The sequence below is a fragment of the Bicyclus anynana genome, chromosome 17 (genome assembly GCF_947172395.1).
Source record: "Bicyclus anynana chromosome 17, ilBicAnyn1.1, whole genome shotgun sequence".
Taxonomy (NCBI): domain Eukaryota; kingdom Metazoa; phylum Arthropoda; class Insecta; order Lepidoptera; family Nymphalidae; genus Bicyclus; species Bicyclus anynana.
The window spans coordinates 12120189-12141116 of NC_069099.1; the positions used below are offsets into that span (position 1 = coordinate 12120189).

The 20928-nt window shown below is 34.7% G+C and overlaps 2 protein-coding genes across 3 annotated transcripts in view; one reads left to right on the forward strand and one right to left on the reverse strand.

Moving 5' to 3' along the window:
- LOC112046769 (uncharacterized) overlaps positions 1–13769 on the reverse strand; it is a 46346-nt gene extending 32577 nt beyond the window's left edge. The window contains exon 1 of one of the 2 annotated variants that reach the window (XM_052886529.1): positions 13616–13769. In XM_052886529.1, the coding sequence (XP_052742489.1) occupies positions 13616–13618 (3 nt within the window). In that variant the 5' untranslated portion in view covers positions 13619–13769. Of the gene's footprint in view, positions 1–6161; positions 6290–13615 lie in introns of those variants that run through there. The other variant, XM_052886528.1, reaches the window with a different exon arrangement.
- LOC112046768 (protein unc-13 homolog B) overlaps positions 1–20928 on the forward strand; it is a 463016-nt gene that overhangs the window by 178247 nt on the left and 263841 nt on the right. The window lies entirely within an intron of this gene.

Genomic DNA, 20928 nt, shown 5'->3' on the forward strand with positions numbered 1-20928 from the left:
AAGGTGGATTCTTTAAAATCAATTTTAAACTGCATATCTTCAACGGATTGAGCTAAAATTTTGTATACACGTCAAGTTTGGATGACAATGCATGCAATACAAATGTTATATGACGTCATTCTAAATTCAATATGGCGCACGACCCAAGATGGCGGAATAGTTATTTTTAACGCATTTCTACAATATGAGGTATCAAATGAAAGTGCTTATTAGTAACATGAAAATATTAACAGAGTCAGAGACCTAGCCAGCGATAACTAAAAAATAAATAATAAAAGCTTTTAAAAAAGTTTTTGCGTTTAATTTTTTATTTCCAACTAATAGATGCCAAGCGGTTTCACCTGCGGAGTGACCGTTCCCATGAGAATACGGGGATGAAGGAATATAGACTACGTTCATCCGGGATCATCATCATTAACAACCCACATTCGGCTCACTCTTGAGCACGGGTCTCCTCTCAGAACAAGGGGTTAGGCTAATATTACACGACATGTTGAGTTTAAAGTTTACATCGAGTTTCACGCGGAGGAAGTCGCGGGCATCCGCTAGTCACTTATAAAGTTACAAACTTTACGTTGAACGCTGGTTCAATTTTAATTCATTGATGTTAAAGATTTGCGGTCACGGCTGAAGCGGGTAAATTGTCTTTTTGCTTTGAATGAAAGCAGTTTGCTTTTTTTTAGAAACATAGCACCGGCTCTGCGGACGCTTTGTTTAGTGGCTTCTTTAGAACTTTGATAGGAATGCACTTTGTGTTTCTTCATTCAGGTATAAAACTATTTTAATCTAGTTAGTAGTGGGATAGGTATTTAATTTATCATTATTTTTCACTAGTAAACACCTGATACTACTATTTATGTATTTGGGTGTTTTTTAGGTTTCAGTGGGAGCTAATTTAATGCTCCACATTTTTTTTAATAAACGCTAACGTCAAAGAAACCGAGATAATCCCTTTAAACTGGTTTGTGTAACCATTTTGATCTGAAATAATATTTACGATGTGGGTACGAGCTTTTATGCGGAAGCACTGCGCTTTCTAGTGCGGGGTCGCCATTCCGGCACTTCTGAGATAACTTTCAGTACATTTTTTTTTTTTTTTTTTTTTTTTTTTTTTTTATTCTTTACAAGTTAGCCCTTGACTACAATCTCACCTGATGGTAAGTGATGATGCAGTCTAAGATGGAAGCGGGCTAACTTGTTAGGAGCAATCAATTCATCAATATCAAAACCAGTTTACAGCTTGTGATTCATTATCATCATCATCATCATCATATCAGCCGATGGACGTCCACTGCAGGACATAGGCCTTTTGTAGGGACTTCCAAATATCATGATACTGAGCCACCTGCATCCAGCGAATCCCTGCGACTCGCTTGATGTCGTCAGTCCACCTGGTGGGGGGTCGACCAACACTGCGCTTACTAGTGTGGGGTCGCCATTCCAACACTTTTGGGACCCCAAAGTCCATCGGCTCTTCGAACTATGTGCCCCGTCCATTGCCACTTCAGCTTCGTGACTCGTTGAGCATTAGCATAAACAAGATTTTAAAACAAAAAAGCGTGGCTTTAGTCTTGTTTTCAAACTAGGTTTGTGTTTAGTGCAAACTGACGGCTTAGTGCAAGAGACGGGTTTTTCCACAGAACAGAGATCGCTAAAAGCTAACGCTTTTAGCAATAGAAGTAGCATGTGGGCGTGGCCCGCTTACACCCGGGTGTGCGGAGCTTCGCAAGCCTATCCGCCCATGTACTAGCAGTCTTGTTTCGTTGACTGACACGTTACGTCCTGCGGTTGTCAAATTCAGTAAATGAAAATAATTAAAAACGATTAGAAAAATGCTGTATTGTGCCGTTTTGGAATACAAAAATGATAGCCGCCACAAATATCTATCAAATTATGGTGTTTCGTACCATCGTTAAGACGTATTTTATTATATTTTCATTAAAATATGAAAAAATAATTTTACTCAAAGTCACAAACTAAAATGAACTTTACGGGAATAGTACTAAAGTTTACTTTATTTTAATACAAGTTCGATTTTCTCGATGATTCTGTTGACACCAATGGGCATACATTTGCTGCGTCAACAACAACAACAAAACTATCATAAATCAAAAATATACAAAAATGATTTTATTGCAATAATTATTCTATTCCTAATTAAATGTATTAATTATTAATATTTTTAATCCTTGTTATTTTATATTTATATAATAATAAATAAATATACGATTATTTTATTGATTTCAAAGCCAAAGGTTTCAATTGAAAAGCAGCATATTTTATGCTTTTAATATCTCCTCTAGCATTCAGTTTATCAGAAAACTGCAAAACATTTTAAAAATATGATTCCAATGTAAATATTATATTATGCTTTATATAAAATAAGACGAAAAATAGACCAAAAAAATATTTTTATTTTTCTTGTTTTAGTTCTCCTGAAAAAAGTGTAATTTTGATTTATGTTAGTTTTGAATTTAAGCAGCTGCCATATGTCATTTGGCTATTCATTTAGGGATGTCGATAATAATATATCGATATTTTATATCTACTACTATTATAATGACACGATAATGATGAAATTTTCGAAAATTTTTTTTAGGAATCCGGAGAGGAAAATAATTAATCGATGCTACTAGGAAGCAAAATTTGTTTTATGCAAAACCGCATTGTAATTTGTTCCAAACATTTTACGCAGTTAGACACGTTAATGTAAAGTGGAAACAGAAGATATTTAGTAGTCACGGCACTGCCAAACAAAAAGATTTTTTTTTCTAAAAGTCGTATTCGTGTCTAGTCGTATTAGTGTTAGTGTTAGGAACGTCAAGTCTGAGTATTTGCAATTGACCTATTGACTACTAACGGGTTGGGAAATAATCTACTGGTAACATTCATCATGAAACTCACTATAGTTAAATAGGAAATAATTGAGTTATTTTCTGCAAAAACCGACGAATTAAAAAAAAATATGCTATCGTGTTTTTTATATATTTAGGAACTATTTTTAATTTTGTGGAAATGAGTGAATCTTTTCGTTGAAATATTTAGGAATTAAGTTTACGAAATACTTAGAGCAGCTGGTTACGTGTTTCTCAAAACTTAAACGAACGAATTTAGACATTGCAATAATGTGACATTGTGGTGTATTTCTAATGATATCTAAAGTTGACAGATAGGCATAACAATACTTGCAGTTTGTATTGGCCTATTTCCTATTTGGTCTATTTTGTATTGGCAAATATTGTACAGTACATACTGAAAAAAATATACGAAATCTTCTTCTGTAAATAAATATAGTTGGAAAAGAATAGTCTGAGAAAGATATGACGACACTGTACTATCTCGGGTTTTATTTTTTATTATTTGATTTTGTATCACTTTCATTTGTAAGTCAAATTGTCCTGAGAAAATTGTGAAACATTGTTTAACATTGGTTTTTCCAAATGTATCACTCTGAAACTACTTAATAAAATCAAATGAAACTTAGCATAATTTAAGCAAATAGTACGAAGAAGGTTATAGATTCTTCATTTTGCGTATATAAAAATAGAAAGTGTGAAATAGGGTTAGCCCCTATTTGTTAAGGTTTCGTGGAAAGTACTTAATTTTTCAAGTTCGCAAGTTATGGATTTGTGTTTGACCTTCTTTGTTGTGTAAACTCGAATCGTGCAAAGTTTCAGTTGTATTAATGTTTTTTCAGAGTGGTACATTAAAAAAAATGCTTAGTTTTATAAAATTCAATTTTTTTAAACAACAGACGTTCGTTTTATTTACTGCGAGTATCGATGACTATCGATGTTTAAGACTATCGTTATGACACATCCCTAGACAATATTAATAAAACAAAGTTAGGATCATTTTGAATCTTATTTATAAGGCAATAAAGCTTATAAATAGAGACAACTAGTGACGAGTAGCGGTACTATAGATTTCATTCATGATTTTTCATTCAAGAATTTTCATTTGTTTTGAGACAACAGTAAAAAATAAATTTCTACTCTAATATAAGGGTAACATATGTTTTTTTCACTAAATATTAAACAGCCAATTAAGTGAAGAGTTTATCAGTGTGATAAGTATTATTACACTATAAATGTGTTTGTAAGGCCACGCCCCCGAGTACGCTGGTTTCAATACAAAGAATTGACACTTTATAAATCTAGTTACTTCTTATATCTGTGGGTTTTTCGATAAAATACTCACGGGCAGCGAATGGTTAAAAAAAAATATAACACTACTACATAAAAAGGGTAATTTAGGCTCATCTAATTAAATTACGACTTTTTACGGTGAGTAGATAAAACTTTGTTTACTGGCAACAATTAAAAACTTTTGCACGGCTAGCCTTCGCTTCAGCTTTTTAATATCCGCCAATTGTATGTAAAACTTTTATATTGTTTCTCGTAGTAAAACGGATTTCTCAATATTTTGAATTTTATTTTTAAAGTTACCATATACCATACCAGAGAATTTTTTAAATTCTCTGGTAGAATTTTTTGTGTGAAGTCTGCCAATCTGTGTTGGGCCAGCGTGGTGGACTATTGGACTAATCTCTCTCATTCTGAGAAGAGACTCGAGCTCAGCAGTGAGCCGAATATGAATATAATGATGATGATGATGATAACACTAACATCTTAGAATACTTAATTTTTTTTTAGCATGATTTTTTAATTTTGAAAACACCAAACTATTTAAAGAAGTCAAAACTTAAATGCTGTCTGTATAAACCAAATTTTCAAACAGTATTTGTAAAAATAATTATGTATACCCATACGGTAAGCTATCAAATAAACAGTATGTAACTTTTATTCTTTCTCGATTATGTACCTGCTTCTTGAAAAATACTTTTATTATTTTTAGGGTTCCGAACGTACGTAGTATTATAAATAGTTCCAATATCAAGAAGTCTTTGTTTTTACGTCCTAAACAAAAAGCCACAGCAAATATGTGTAAATATTACATCGTCTTTTTTATCTTCAACTCTCCTGATTGTGTTTTGGATTCAGGTAAAGGCGTATTTGTTTAGGACCATGACAAACTTGGATTTGAATAATGGTATGTTACCGTTTTTGAAATCTTGATACTGTTATTTTCATCCAGCTTAATACATTATTATTTATACACATACACAGACATAATATCTGAAATTACACTCAAGTCAAAGTGAAATATGCAGAGGGCCTAGTGGCTGTTTGATACTGTTACTATCACGTTAACGTAAACGCGAATTTCTAAGCAATAGAAACAACGCCATCTATTGGCACTACTGCACAACTGATTCAATTCCATATAAATTCGCATTTACGTCAAAGCGAAAGTAAACAGTATGAAAATATTGAAAACTCCCACTAGGCACACAGAAAGCTTAGACATTCGTAATAATATGTTAAGCCAATTACATAAAGATTGCGAAAAGATTGAACGCGATTTTTTTTTTATTATTCTAAATAGACTACAATTATGCCTGGTGGAAAGCAATGATGAGGTCTAGGTTGGAGCGCGCTTGCCTAGAAAATGCCTATTCACTCTTATCTTGAAGGTGCACAAATCATAAGTGTTAAGAAACACAGAAGCCGGAAGGCCATTCCACATCTTCGCTGTTCTTATTAGGAACGTCGATGCGAAACGTTTTGTGCGAGTCGATTGGACATCGACAACAAAAGGATGTCATTTTCCAGCCAGCTAGTTCATCCTTGGAATTTTCGTTAATGTATCCAGCAATATTTATAGTATTTATATACCACGTTTTCCTTGTTACCTGCTTTATGGTAGAGCCGCGTGCTACCAATAAGGAAAAATCGTAGGAAAATAACAGCAGAAGAAAGCGAAAATAAGTTTTGTAATTTTTTCACACACATTGCTCAGGTGATAAATGATATGGAATAGGACCTGTTACAAATATATGGGGCATGAAAACCATTTCCGCGAAGAAAAACAATAACAATAATAATTTCGTTTCAGTCAACGGTCTTGTAGCGAAAAGCTTTGAAAAACACCTGAAGAAGCTTTTTCTTGGCTGTTGGATCATTACTGGAATTTTCAACGAGAAGGATGGTATTTATAATTTTGTATCATATTTTGGATTTTGGTAAAAATTGTAAAAGAAAAGTTTAAATAAATAAATATATTAAGACATTAAATTTAAGTAACAATCAAATACTCACACGCCATAAAACCATCGTTGGAATTCAAGAAAACACAATTTTAGACTATTTCATAGAAATAGTAATGACGTATATTTCAAAGAATCATTTCAAAGTATACGCCAGGACTGATCTCTGCGAGGATATCTAGTCAAATGCATAAACAAGCCTGGAAGATGTATAAAATATCAAATAACGTGACGAATATCGTTGCCATTAAAATTGCTTTACCGTTCAATACAGTCTCAGCAGAGACTAAGGGAAAATAGACCTCTCAATAAAAAAATATTTATTGTATTCAAGTTACCTGTACCACAGATTATACATAACATATAGTACAAGCTGTACCTATTCATATCTATTATATGTTAAATAGTGTACGTCATCTTATGTACCAACACCAAGGTATTTAAGATTTCTTTATATTCACATAGTCTCACATAAATAAAAAGCGTCACTTATGCGTTACAGCGAGAAAGTGCCTGCGATTCGTTTTCTTTTGAAGAAAAGTAGACTAAACGTAAATTGCTGCAGTTTTTCTAATAATTCCATGAAGAAATGATTTTTAACCTGGAACCTGAATGTGGCAGGTAAGTTGCAGCCATTTCTCCCGTATTATACTTGGAAAATAAAAGGGTTTCAAGTAGGCTTATCTTAAAATATTTTTATAAATCAAAACTATATATTTATCTGAAACTTGAAATCTTGAAATTTACCTAAAAAATATTAATAAGAAAACTCCTTTTATTAAACTCCGTTTAGCGATTCTGTAGTAAACTAAGTATAGCTATGTAAAGCTATAAATAAACTAGTGAATGCAGTCAATCTTTAAAATGGCGATTCTTTTACGTACCTATACAATTATGGTTTCGTCAAAGACACCAAGATATGAGAATTCTTCGTTAAAAGATATATTTTTTTTTTTTATATTCAAGGGCTAATATCTCGCTGATTAGATTTACTCTGTAGTCTTTACTTTTATTAGTCTGTGGCTTACCATGACAACATCCTACTCACCCGACGTCTTGGTTACAAAGTCCACACGGAGCACTTAAAGTACTGGTACATTCCAACCACGTATTATGTTCAGGGCGCTTGACTTTGAGAATTCTTAGCACATGTGGTGTCAGTATTTTCATTATTCTCAAGGAATGCAATTGCTGCTGCGTACATTATATTTTTGCGGTATGCGTAACGAAGATTTAGTATATTAATCTATATAATATATATGGTTGGGGACAAAGTAATGCATATTTTGTTCGGTAGATGGCTGTCATTAATTATCGATAGCTTGGAAATGAAATGTATTAGGTACATGACTGGCGACTTATATACCTATTGTCAAATGGTGATAATTTAAAAAAGAAAATCTAGCTGAGTTTATTGTGTATCTAATATTATTATGAATAAGAATTTTGAGTTTTTATGTGTTTGGATGTTTACAAAATTTTAGCCAACGTCTTATATTGTACCTAGCATACTTTTAAAAATCAATTTTTAACATGTATTTTTTTAACCTTTTTTTTTTTATTTTACTCGCGGGGGAAATTTCATTCAGAGATACCCGACTTACTGGGAGACAAGACGGGTTATGTGAAATTTACCACTAAAACCCCCTCGTTGGCCACCTTAAGCGCATTTTGGTAGGCTCCAACCTATTTTTTTTTACCTAGCACTTTAACATATTCAAACAGCTTATCCTAAACTGTAATGTTTATAAAGTTATGTCGTACTGAAAATATACTAAACGATAAAATATAATAATAATAAAAAACGTCAATTAAGTATTAGGCATATAATTAATTACTTTTTATGAATGCTTTAACGAGCAATTTTCAAGTTAATTAACTTTTTGAAGTAAATAATTACCGTTTTAATAAATCATTTCAGGATTTGTGATCAAACATGAACATTGAACATAGAAACGAAATTCGTTGAAATGTTATTTCTATATTCTCTTTGACGAATAAATGATAAATTTTATCTGTACAGAGTTCATTGCTAAATTACATTATGAATATTTAATCACATCGGACCTAACTTACTTCATCAGTATAAATAAATCAATGTAGACTATTTCGTTTTATTATTGAAATTGCTGAAAATTTTAAAATTTAAATCACTACAAAGAGAGAAACTTGACGTTTCAAATGTTTTTTTCAGTAAGCATTATGAATCCAATAAAGAATTTTGAATCCGAAAAACAAGCAGATTCTATAACAAGTCGAAGACATCTTAGGTTCAATCACATGACCCAACATGCACTTAGCCGTTTTATTGTTCTTCTAAAGGCGGAATTATATTCGTCTGACGTGTCGTGTCGTGACGCATCAGAACAGAATCGGTATCATACATTTTGTATGTGACACATCAGTAGCCATCACAACATGTCACAACACATAAGTGTAATCGTTGCCATATAAAACGTATGATACCGATTCTGTTCTGATGCGTCACAACACATAAGTGTAATCGTTGCCATATAAAACGTATGATACCGATTCTGTTCTGATGCGTCACGACACGACACGTCAGACAAATGTAAATCCAGCTTTATGTGTTATGATATGTCGCGATGGCTTTGGATGTGCCGCATACAACATGTATGATACCGATTCTGTACTGATGCGTCACGACACGACTCGTCAGACAAATGTAAATCCGGCTTTATGACTGTGTTGTGACATGTCGCGATGGCTTCTGATGTGCCGCAAACAAAATGTATGATACCGATTCTGTACTGATGCGTTACGACACGACACGTCAGACAAATATAATTCCGGCTTTAGTCTATCTGTTTTTCAATTTAGCAACATTAGGTAGGTAACTACGCGCACGGTTCGTTTGCGTTTGCTAATATTACCTAATCCGGGTTTAACATGCGACAACTTGTAGGGCAAATTTCCGCTAGCGTGCCGCCCCGGATTACTCCTTTGAAATATCTAAGTAGGTATGCTATAACTTAACACTTAGCAAAGTATGTTTAGGATGTTATGTAGGCGGAATTTCTAACTCTCTCGATTATAATAATCTTGCGTTCGAGGTATTTCTTATGTGCATGCTTAGCACGTGACTAACTAACAAAGTGTGGAATATAAATATGGCACAGGTATTTGCTTACTACATCATCATCATCATCATATCAGCCGTTGGACATCCACTGCAGGACATAGGCCTTCCTAACATCGCGATCCTGAGCCGCCTGCATCCAGCGAATCCCTGCGACTCACTTGATGTCGTCAGTCCACCTGGTGGAGGATAGATTAACACTCTGCTTTCTAGTGCGGTGTCAACAACGTCCATCGGCTCTTCGAACTATATGCCCCGCCCTATACGCCGAACTATATTGCCATTTCAACTTCGCGACACTTTGCTAACTTGCTTTCAGTAATATTATTTGGTCTTTATTAAAGACCAATTAAAATAAACGTCAAATCAACGGAGAAATGTCATCTACCTACTGCACGATATCCACGAAGGGTCAGTAGGCATTTGTATTTTGTTAAATAGAATCTCAATTTCGTATATCTCAACTAGCATACGTCAAAGTTAGTGAACTAGCCTGCTTAAAGCATATATCTATACTAATATTATGAAGAGGTAAAGTGCTTTGTAAGGGGTAATCTTCGGGACTACTCATCCGATTTTAAAAATTCTTTCACCAGTAGAACGCTACGTTATCGTTATCGGGGAGTGCTTTAAGGTATATTTTATATTTGTATCATACATAATTACTGAGTTATCACAGTTTTTCTCCTGCAGACAGACCGAAACTCCTCTTAAACAGACATATTCGCATGCGTACAAACCATTGCGTATAATTTAAATCAATGTACGAAGGTTTTATGTACCTTTAAAAGTCCTAAAAAAAGTCCGCAACACCATATATCTATCTCTTTTATTTTAGCAGATATAGTACCTTTTGTTCTTTAATAAATTATTTAAATCATGTACTAAGGTTTACGTCATTAGTCGTCTAGTATGTTTATATATATCACTTCACAGCATAACACCCCGCTGTGAGAGTTTTTGTGAATATAAAGTCTCATGTTACTCTTCGAATCTCCACCGAGACTATGATATTTCGAAGGAGATTTCCCCGTACAAAAAAAGTATTTTCTTCTCAGCAACGTTAAATGGTATACATAGAGGATGGAGAAGGGGTACCTACTCAGAACGAGCTTAGTCAGGAAAACGATAGAGGCGGGATTCAACTATTGCTCACTCAGAGTTACATACATTGGTTTCATGTTTATAGCTTGTCTTTAGTAAGTGAATGCACTTAGCGGAACACCTAACTGATTAACATTTTGTCCTGGAGATAGTAGATGAGAGACCAGATTCAAAAATAATGCTGCAAAATTTTTAATTTATCATAATCCTACTATAATAATATAAACGCGAAAGTTTGTATGGATGTTTGGATGTTTGTTACTCTTTAACGCCGCTACTACCGAAATGATTTGGTTGAAATTTGCAATGGAAATAGATATTACTCTGGATTAACACATGGGCTACTTATTATCCCGAAAAAATCTATGGTTTCCCGAGGTTTGCGAAAACTGATGATTTTGATGATATGAATGTTTGTTACTCTTTCACGCCTCGACTACTGAACCGAATTAGCTGAAATTTGGTATTGAGATAATTATATTATAACCTGGATTAACACATAGGCTACTTTTTCCCGAAAAAATCCATGGTTCCCGCGGAATTGGTGAAAAACTAAATTCCACGCGGACGAAGTCGCAGACGTCCGCTAGTAAGTACATACATTCATCGTAATAATTTTTTATATAGGCCTCAAAGGTTTCCTCTTTAGCAAATGCTTTTTAAAATTAAATTAAAATTCTCAAGTGGATTGTTTAAAATTAACAAGCATAAAACTAGTAAACTGCATACTTATTCAAAAGAGTAAATTAGGGGTCTTGGAGTCGGCCGACCCGTGCATACATAAGAGCCTACGTTTTTAAATCTCTTGTAATGTAAACATATTCATAAATATTAGCCGAGGCGTGCAATAAGAGTGGTGACGTTATTTTCAAATAACTATAACTCAACGGCTCAGAGAAATAAAGAGATTTACTTTTAATCTAAATATGCTGAACTGACTGGTTTAAATGACTAACTGACATAGTGATCTATCAACGCCCAAATTTCAGCCCAAACCAATGGATGAATCGGGCTGAAATTTAGCATGCAGGTAGATGATATGACGTAGCTATGTGCTAAGAAAGGATTTTTATCAATTCAACCCCTAAGAAACTAAAACTAAAAATGTGCCAAAAAATTTTATCGAATAATTTCACAGCGGCTAGTTGCCTCGATTGGTGACAGAAGGGCTGGCTCATTTTTTGCGCAAAGGATCAGCCTGGCTGTCCAGCGCGGAAATGCAGCCAGTATTTTTGCCACCATTCCACGTGGGCATGATTTGTATAGTTATTAGCATAAGTTAGCTTAAGTTCCATATTGTATTCTTTCTCAATAAAAAAAAAAGTAAAAAAAAAAAATAGGGGATGCGGCGATTTGGCAGAAATTTGGAATGAAAATAGATGAGAATAGTTTTTTTATATGTTTAGTAAGGTTTTCACACAAATATGCGTTTTTTAAATGTGATTAAATTTTTTTTTACTTTGCCGGTTGACTTCATTCTCTAATTTCAGTAGCCAAATACCTTTTTTATTTTAACTCTACCACATTTTTTTAAATTTTCCATTCAGTTACTATAATTGAATAACGGTCAAATTTGAACCGCTTTACGGGCAACTAATATAATTAGTTCAATAAACTGAACACACACAATGCATTTTTGTTAAAATAAAATAAAATTATCAAGTAGAAAGTACAAAAATTGTATATTTTGTAAGTAATTAAAAAATAGCACAGCAATTTTCAGGACATTCGGAAAAGTTGTGTTAGCCCTCAATCACACTAGAGGTTTTTTAACGGACGTTAACGAGTTCAAAATCGATAAATGCATTCCCAAGTATAATGTTCACATGACAGCGTTTTTAAAACACGACGCTTTTTATTGAACAGTGTTGCATTTTCAATTTTTGGACGTTGGAAATAGACATTCAACTTCAAACTATACGCTATGCCCGCCAATGCTGGGTTATAATGTTAGGACTTAAAAGTGATTACAAATATAAGAAAACTAATGTCAGGACGGATCAAACTGTAACTAAAATAAGACCCTAGAATGGCAGAGAATGACCTTAAGTGGAGTCACGCACTTGTGAACGATGTGTGTAGGGTTAAAGGATCCTTTGACTGATATCAAACACTCCCCTTTTCCACTCAAGTCACTCTCTCCGCCTATTCCAAGTAACCCATAAAGAATTACACAACAAGAGATGTGGCCGGCTCGAACGCCACGAGCACACTGAAGTCAACACGAGATCAAGCGACGTCATATCCGTCACAGACTAAACTATTTATTAAAAACTTTCCTACACTATTTATTAAATACATGTAAATTTAAAAGCGGCCAATGCGGCGATAACATTAACGCATCGCTTTTTTAAATCTCGTGCGAATGAGGCCTTATGCTCGTGTATTTGCCCAATGAATTTGTTTTACCGCCCTGTCTTATTGCGGCAGTGATTTACGACCATCTGTCGTATATTTTAGCCTGAATGGACACAGGTTATTTGTCAGTTCCTGTTAGACTTTTCCTTATAACTTAAGGATTTGTTGTTGAAAAAATATGGCAAAGCGATGGCCCTTTGTCAGTTTTATTTTGATTGATACTGTACAATATAGCTTGTTGTTGATTTTCGTGCAAATGAAATAGGATTAGTCTGGTAGTATATAAGTATCAAATAAAAAAGAATTTTCAAAATCCTACTTATTAATATTATAAACGCGACAGTTTGTTGTATGTTTGGATGTTTGTTACACTTTAACGCCGCTACTACTGAAGCGATTTGGCTGAAAGGTGGAATGGAAATAGATTTTACTCTGGATTGACACATAGGCATTTTTATCCCGAAAAAAATCATGGTTTCCCGAGATTTGCGTTAGCTGATGATTTTGATGTTAAGAATGTTTGTTACTCTTTCACGCCTCGACTACTGAACCGAATTAGCTGAAATTTGGTATTAAGATATATTATAGCCTGGAATAACACATAGGCTACTTTTTATTCCGGAAAAATCCATGGTTCCCGAGGGATTTGTGAAAAACTAAATTCCACGCGGACGAAGCTAGTTGTTTAATAAACGACGAAGTCATGAGGCAACAAACATAAAAAATACACTAAACGAATTGAGAACCTCCCCCTTATTTAAATCGATTAAAATACTATAATATGATAATATAATATTGGAAGATCTTTCAAACACCACAATATTACATCACCACCGCAAAGCGATTTAACGTTCCGGTACGAACGTGTAGAAACCGAAAGGGGTGTTTTCATCTTCCTCCTAACTAGTTAGCGCGCTTTTAACTTAGATTGCATCATCACTTACCATCAGGTGAGATTACAGCCAAGGGCTAAGGCTCAGTCCAGAAAGGGCGAATTCGCCGCGATTCTCTCGCGCGACCGTTGCGTCCACAAGGCGTGTACTAACGCGCGAGCATTTGGGGAGGTTTTCAGTACAAAACATAGAGTTGAACGTGCACTCGCTCTAGAGTTCGCGCGTTACTAGTATCTCGACTCGCGCGCAATACGCACGAATCACGCGCGAGTCGAGAGACTGGCGTAGTGCACGCGATTTACGCGTGTATTTTGAATTCGCGCGATGCTTGTGGACGCGATGTATTGATGTCTAGTACTTCGACAACACGCGTATGAATTCGCGCGATACAATTCGCCCCTTCTGGACGAGGTCTTAGTTGTAAATAATAAAAAAAATGTAATAATGAATTTCCTGTATATTTTAGCTATGTTATCGACGAGCATGAAATGATTAATTATTATTAAATAAAACTGCCGATGGCGATACATATACGCGCTAATTTACTGTTTAATATTAGTTAATGTACATTTTAAAGCACAAAATACATCAGAACTGAGAGTAATTTGCTCCTAATTAAAATATTGTTCGCGCGTAATATGCTGAAACCTATTTCGCCGCCGCTGTACTTTAGCGCCGATTTATTGCTAATTGGATGGAATGGAAGGTTTCGCCTGTTTTATGCAATTAAAGGTGTTCTGTATAGTCAGGTATTGTACTACACTTGTTTGCGTATGTGTATTTTCTTCCCGATTAAAATAAGTTCTGATATATCTAAACATTCGTCATCAACCCATATTCGGCTCACTGCTGAGCTCGAGTCTCCTCTCAGAATGAGAGGGGTTAGGCCAATAGTCCACCACGCTGGCCCAATGCGGATTGGCAGACTTCACACACGCAGAGAATTAAGATAATTCTCTGGTATGCAGGTTTCCTCACGATGTTTTCGTTCACCGTTTGAGCCACGTGATATTTAATTTCTAAAAATGCACACAACTGAAAAGTTGGAGGTGCATGCCCCGGACCGGATTTGAACCCACACCCACGGGAATCGGAGGCAGAGGTCATATCCACTGGGCTATCACGGCTCTAAACATACACATTACATATTATAAAACAAAGTATCACAAATAAATATATTCATGAGGAAGCGGACGCCCGCGGTTTCGTCCGCGTGGAATTCAGTTTTTCACAAATCCCGCGAGAACCATAGATTTTTCCGGGATGAAAAGTAGCCTATGTGTTAATCCAAAGTAAAATATATTTCCATTCCAAATTTTAGCCAAATCGCTTCAGTAGCCGCAGCGTAAAGGAAAACCAACATACTTACACAGACACAAACTTTCGGCTTTATAATATTAGTGTGATATAATATATGAATTGATTATTATTATGTATACACTATACATATATTGTAAACAAAGACAGAGACATTGGTAACACACAAAAAAATGTATAATTTAAGTCCTAAGTTAAATTTAACAGCGTAAAGGCGAACATTGTTCTTTAAAAGTTGACTCTGTTTTCTCTACAACATCCTGTATAATATTAATTACACATACATTTTCACATCTCACAACTTACTTGTTATGTTTCTAGAGTATCTGTTACCGAGATACCGTATATTGTTCTAACTAAAGTGGAGGTGATTAGGTACTATCAGATGCTAGCAATAATAACTAAGACCACGAAACTTGTGTACAGCATAACTTTGGAGATATGCTCTTTGAAGCCAAAGGGAATGTGCAGTTTACTTAGCGTTCTACAAATTATAGCGTCTTTAATTATTATCTAGACAATACCTATTTACCTACATTATTATAATATAATTATTATTAACGCCTTTTTTTTATTACTTAGCCTAAGTGAGGTTATGGACTTAAAGCTGATTTCTTCACTTGTTGCTTTTCTTGTATTCAAGAAATTATTATTGTAAGTTCATCATCATCATCATATCAGCCGATGGACATCCACTGCAGGACATGCCTATCACGATCCTGAGCCGCCTGCATCCAGCGAATCCCTGCGACTCACTTGATGTCGTCAGTCCACCTGGTGGGGGGAAGACCAACACTGCGCTTTTTAGGGTGGGGTCGCCATTCCAACACCTCGGGACCCCAACGTCCATCGACTTTTCGAACTATATGCCTCGCCCATTGACACTTCAGCTTCGCTAATCATTGAGCTATGTCGGTGACTTTGGTTCTTCTGCGGATCTACTCATTTCTGATTCGAAATTTACGTAAAGATACTCCGAGCTTAGCTCATTCCATCGCTCGCTGTGTGACTCTGTAGTAAGTTTAATATCTCCGTCCATTGTTGAAAAGATCTCTTGACAGTAGTAGATAGTTAAGGACATACAGCAATTCAAAAATATTTTTAGAAAAATGGATATTTGTACTCTAGTAGTTGGAGTTGTCATCAAGCTCATAATGATTTTTCAAACATTGTAATTATGAAGGCTTCATATTTTGTATTTTTGATTTTCTTCATTTCCGGTTAGGTTAGAGAAGCAATCACTATTTTGTCTATAGAATCATACTAATATTATAAACGCGAATGTTTGTATGGATGTATATTTGTTAATCTATAAGGCCGCTACTACTGAAGCGATTTGGCTGAAATTTGGAATGGAAATAGATATTACTCTGGATTAACACATAGGCTACTCTATCTCGAAAAAATCCATGGATTCATGTCCATCCATGGGATGGAGTCGCGGGCGTCCGCTAGTTAAGTCATACAATCTATCAAAATAACTAAAACAAAACAATTTTTTGTAGGCCGGGACCTTTGTACAAAATATAAAATTAAAAAAATATTTCGAAAGTGTCGAAAAGAAAATATTATTAAAAAAAATAAACATACTGCTCATATTATTTTCAAACCAACTGGAATGGAATGAGAGTGGGAGTAATTAATACCTACATTATCTCGTTAAAATTTATGGAATTTATCTTAATTTATGCACCGCGAGAATTCGGAGTGGACTTTAGTAACTATCTTCATGAATGAAAATTCAAGTCGCTTAAGCGAATTGCTGCAGTGAATTTATATTACTTAACGGTTTGTAGTTCACAATTTTGTTGAGTTTCGAGGCTATAAAGGACTTGGATTTATGGTTTTGGTTTGATATTTTAAGTACCTATCTATAGATTCTAGAGATCTCCCTATCGGCATAAAAAATGTGTGTCGGCAAACCAGTATTATGAACTTGTAAGTTAACTGTGTGCCTAGTGTGAGTTTTCAATATTTTCATACTGTTACTATCGCGTTAACGTAAACGCGAATTTATATGGAATTGAAACAGTTGTGAAGTTGTGCCACTAGATGGCGCTGTTTCAATTCCTTAGAAATTCGCGTTTACGTTAACGCGATAGTAACAGTATCAAACTGCCACTAGGCCCTCTGTTCAATGGTAGTGGACTACCCGTCCGTTAAAAAAACTCTCGTGCGAATGGGGGCATAAAGAACTGTTTTTTTATAACACCACAATATATAGTATAAGCTGGTTATACCAGCCGTAGCAATTATGTCTACGCCCGGCAATATCCACGGATTTTCACATACATTTTTCAGTACGCTTGTCGCAGTTTATTAAAGTGTCTACGTTATTGTACTCGTGGGTCGGTATGTTACATAATGTTGAAGTTTTAACAAAATCCGTTTAGCGGTCTTCAGTGGGTCTATGACTTCTTTTGTTTATAAGGTGATAGAGATTGTTGTTTAATAACACATTTTTTTAACTTTTCTGCCTATTGATACAAAATTATATATAGCAATTTCAATATCAACCCCTTTTCTTGAGCAGGTCAGGTTTTAGTCCGTCCAAGTCGTATACTGACATCTGGTATACTATGTTGCTGGCTTTTTTCCTTTTGAAGGGAAAAGAAGATACACCGCGTTACGATGATTTATTATATCAATAATTTTATCATTATCAACCCATATTTGGCTCACTGCTGAGCATGTGTCACCTCCCAGAATGAGAGGGGTTAAGCCAAATAGTCCACCACGCTGGCTGGTCTAGGAATGTGGATTGGCAGACTTCACACACGCAGATACTCGGAATTAGGAAAATTCTCAGGTTGTTCTTCTTCCTCACGATGTTTTCCTTCACCGTTTGATATGTAATTTCTTAAAATATATTTGTATAAATTATATATATTATTTGGTCTATAAAATAGTGCTATATGCTAATAAGCATCATTTGTGTTTTGAAAGTTCTTAAGAAAACACGATTGAAGTGAATGTTAATAATATAGTTATACAGATTGATACCACTATAAATCAACGAGGGTCTCCAACTGTAATATTTGAAAGAAAGAAAATTTCGAAATAGACGCATTTTACTTTCTTTCTTGTTATATTTGAGTACCCAAGTGACCATGATCCATGTAACTGTATCGAAGTATCGACAGTTAAAAAACCGTATAAATATATTCATTACAATACAATACCACAAACTTTACCTCTTTAAATTATGAAGTTTTATCAATAAGTAAAATTGTAATTTTATCGAATCTATAATTCAATGGAATTAAATATGCCGACCTCATCGATGTGGATAAACGTGTGGAGAAAATAATTTAAAATTGTAATAATCGAATTCGTTCTTTATACGACCTCATAATTAATTCGTAAGTGAAATTCATTCGAGGGTCATTATCACCATTAACATTTGGCAATAATTATTATTATTAATCCAGTCACTTTTTAATACAGTAAAAGCTCATTATTCGCGGGCGATACATTCTTTAACTGAGTCGCGAATACAGATACCGTAAATACGGAGTGAGATTCTATGGGATACGTTCTTGGGTGACATAATAAAAAGCAAATATACAAAGAAAAAACAATTAATTGAAGTTATTGATTAACTATTATCTTCAGTCTTAGACAATGGTTTGAAGAATTTTGATTTTTTTTTCTTGCTTGACATTTTTTAAAAGCTTCTATTCAGAGTGATTTAAAGCAGAGCCATTCTTAAAACATCCATTTACAATTTCGGCAATAGGTGTTTGCAAGTTAAAGTACAAATTTGCAGATTTTACGTCAGTTTCGTCAGTCAGATCAGCGAATAACGAAATATTTAGTCTCGAATATAGAAATTGGGATGCAAATTTTTAATCCGCCAATAGTAAAAAAGTGAATAAAGGAAGCATGAATAAGGAGCGTTTACTGTACTTGTATATTGAGTAAATATTAGAAGTATCTAAGAATAAATAGTTCTGTATGATATATTTGCACTTGTCCGCTTGATTTAATTTTATCCGACAAAACTATGAAACCATAATAATTTATCATCGAAAGTTAACTAAACGTTGCGTTTATTTCCAGCACTTCTCAGCAATAACCTGCCTTCTAAACCAGTGTTAGTCTCCACAAACGTGTGACTAGCTGACGCCGCGCGGCTTTACCCGCGTGGTTCTAGTTCCCGTAGGATTACGGTATAATATATGGGCTTCCTCAATAAATGGGCTATCCAACACTGAAATAATTTTTCAAATCGGACTAGTAGTTCCTGAGATTAGCGCGTTCAATCAAAGAAACAAACTCTTCAGCTTTATATATTACTAGCTGACGCCGTGCGGTTTCACCCGCGCGGTTCCTGTTCCCGTAAAAATACGGAGATAATATATAGCCTATGGCCTTCCTCGATAAATGGGCTATCTAACACTGGAAGAATTTCTCAAATTGGACCAGTAGTTCCTGAGATTAGTGCGTTCAATCAAACAAACTCTTTAGCTTCAGCTTGTTGTGTTACTTAAATTAATCTAAATTTGATATTTTTTTTTAATATCATACGACGGTTATCGATCCCAGTGATTAGTTGTTAAACTTTCGCATCACCATATTTTACAGCCACTTTTAATTTAAGCTTCTTTGATGTTAATGATGCAAAAATATGCACTAAAAATTGGTGCGAACTACTTCCACTATCTTTATGAATAAAAGATTTGTGACTTCACTCTGAATAGCTAAAGTGAGTTCAGAATTTACATTGGCTAAAGCGTTGGCTTTGACACTTATAGAATACTGAAATGTATGGAACTTTATATTATGCAAACCTCGCTTCAATCCATTTGCCAACGCTTCAACTACCGATGTTGGGTCACCTTCGCTTATGAAGTTTCCACAAGTTTGCTGAGGATGCAATTTTCAAGTTCAATGAACTTACGGCATCAGCTAGTAAAAATATATACAGCATTTAAAAGACGACAATGTAAGACGAGAGAATACTAGAACAGATTTATAAGTGACTGCCTGTCTTCAAGCTATGTTGTAAGTGTCTTTATACAAGATTCATTATTTTACACATAAGTCTAATGAATGTATAAAAACTTGAAGCAAAAACAAATTTTGGGGTGGACAATCCTTATCATCTAGGGGTATTTTTTGGCGATATGCATACAAAATCACATAAAAATCGGCCTATCCGTCGGAGGAGTTGGGTAACAAACACAACACACGAGAATTTTATGTATTAAGCAAAAATTAATGTAATTTAGTAGTAACAATACTTATTATGATCGATTTATGTATTACATAACTAGCGGACGCCCGCGACTTTGTCCGCGTGGAATTCAGTTTTTCACAAATCCCGCGGGAACCATGGATTTTTCTGGGATGAGAAATAGTAGCGGCGTTAAAGAGTAACAAACATCCATACACACTTTCGCGTTTATAATATTAGTAGAAATTCCATATCTGATATTCCGTATACCTTTGACAAAGGTTGCGATCTAAATTCAGAAGTTTCAAGTTAACTTATACCTAAAATTTACGCTTGTTTTGTCCTACCTCGCTTTCTGACTAACGGTGCTTTAGACTGGATTTAAACAAAACTGAATTATGCACTGAAACTGTTCCAACAGTCGCTTAAATTATATTATCTCCACTATTTATTCATCCTCGATACATCTAACTTCCTCTGGATGGTATGAAGTTGACTTTCTAGTTATATTATGTGATTTAAACTAGTTGGTTTCATTGTATATAACAAGTATGTTGTAGTATAAAATATGTTAGGACTATAGATGCGCGTAGAGAGGATACTCGTAAGTGAATGACTAACGAAAGGGATTAAAAAGGCTGGAATGGTATGGAAATATTGGAACAGAAAGGCAAAGATGAAAGCTGCTAGACTCCAGTGTTATCAATAAAGGTCGAGAATACCCTAAACCGATACAACCGACAAAGCGTAAAGTATTGGCGAGAATTATAGAAGAAGCAAGGGAGATACGCAAGGATTGTAGTAAGTACGGGAATCAGGCGTGATGATATGTATGTTGGTATATGTAGGCAATTTTGTAGGTTTCCTG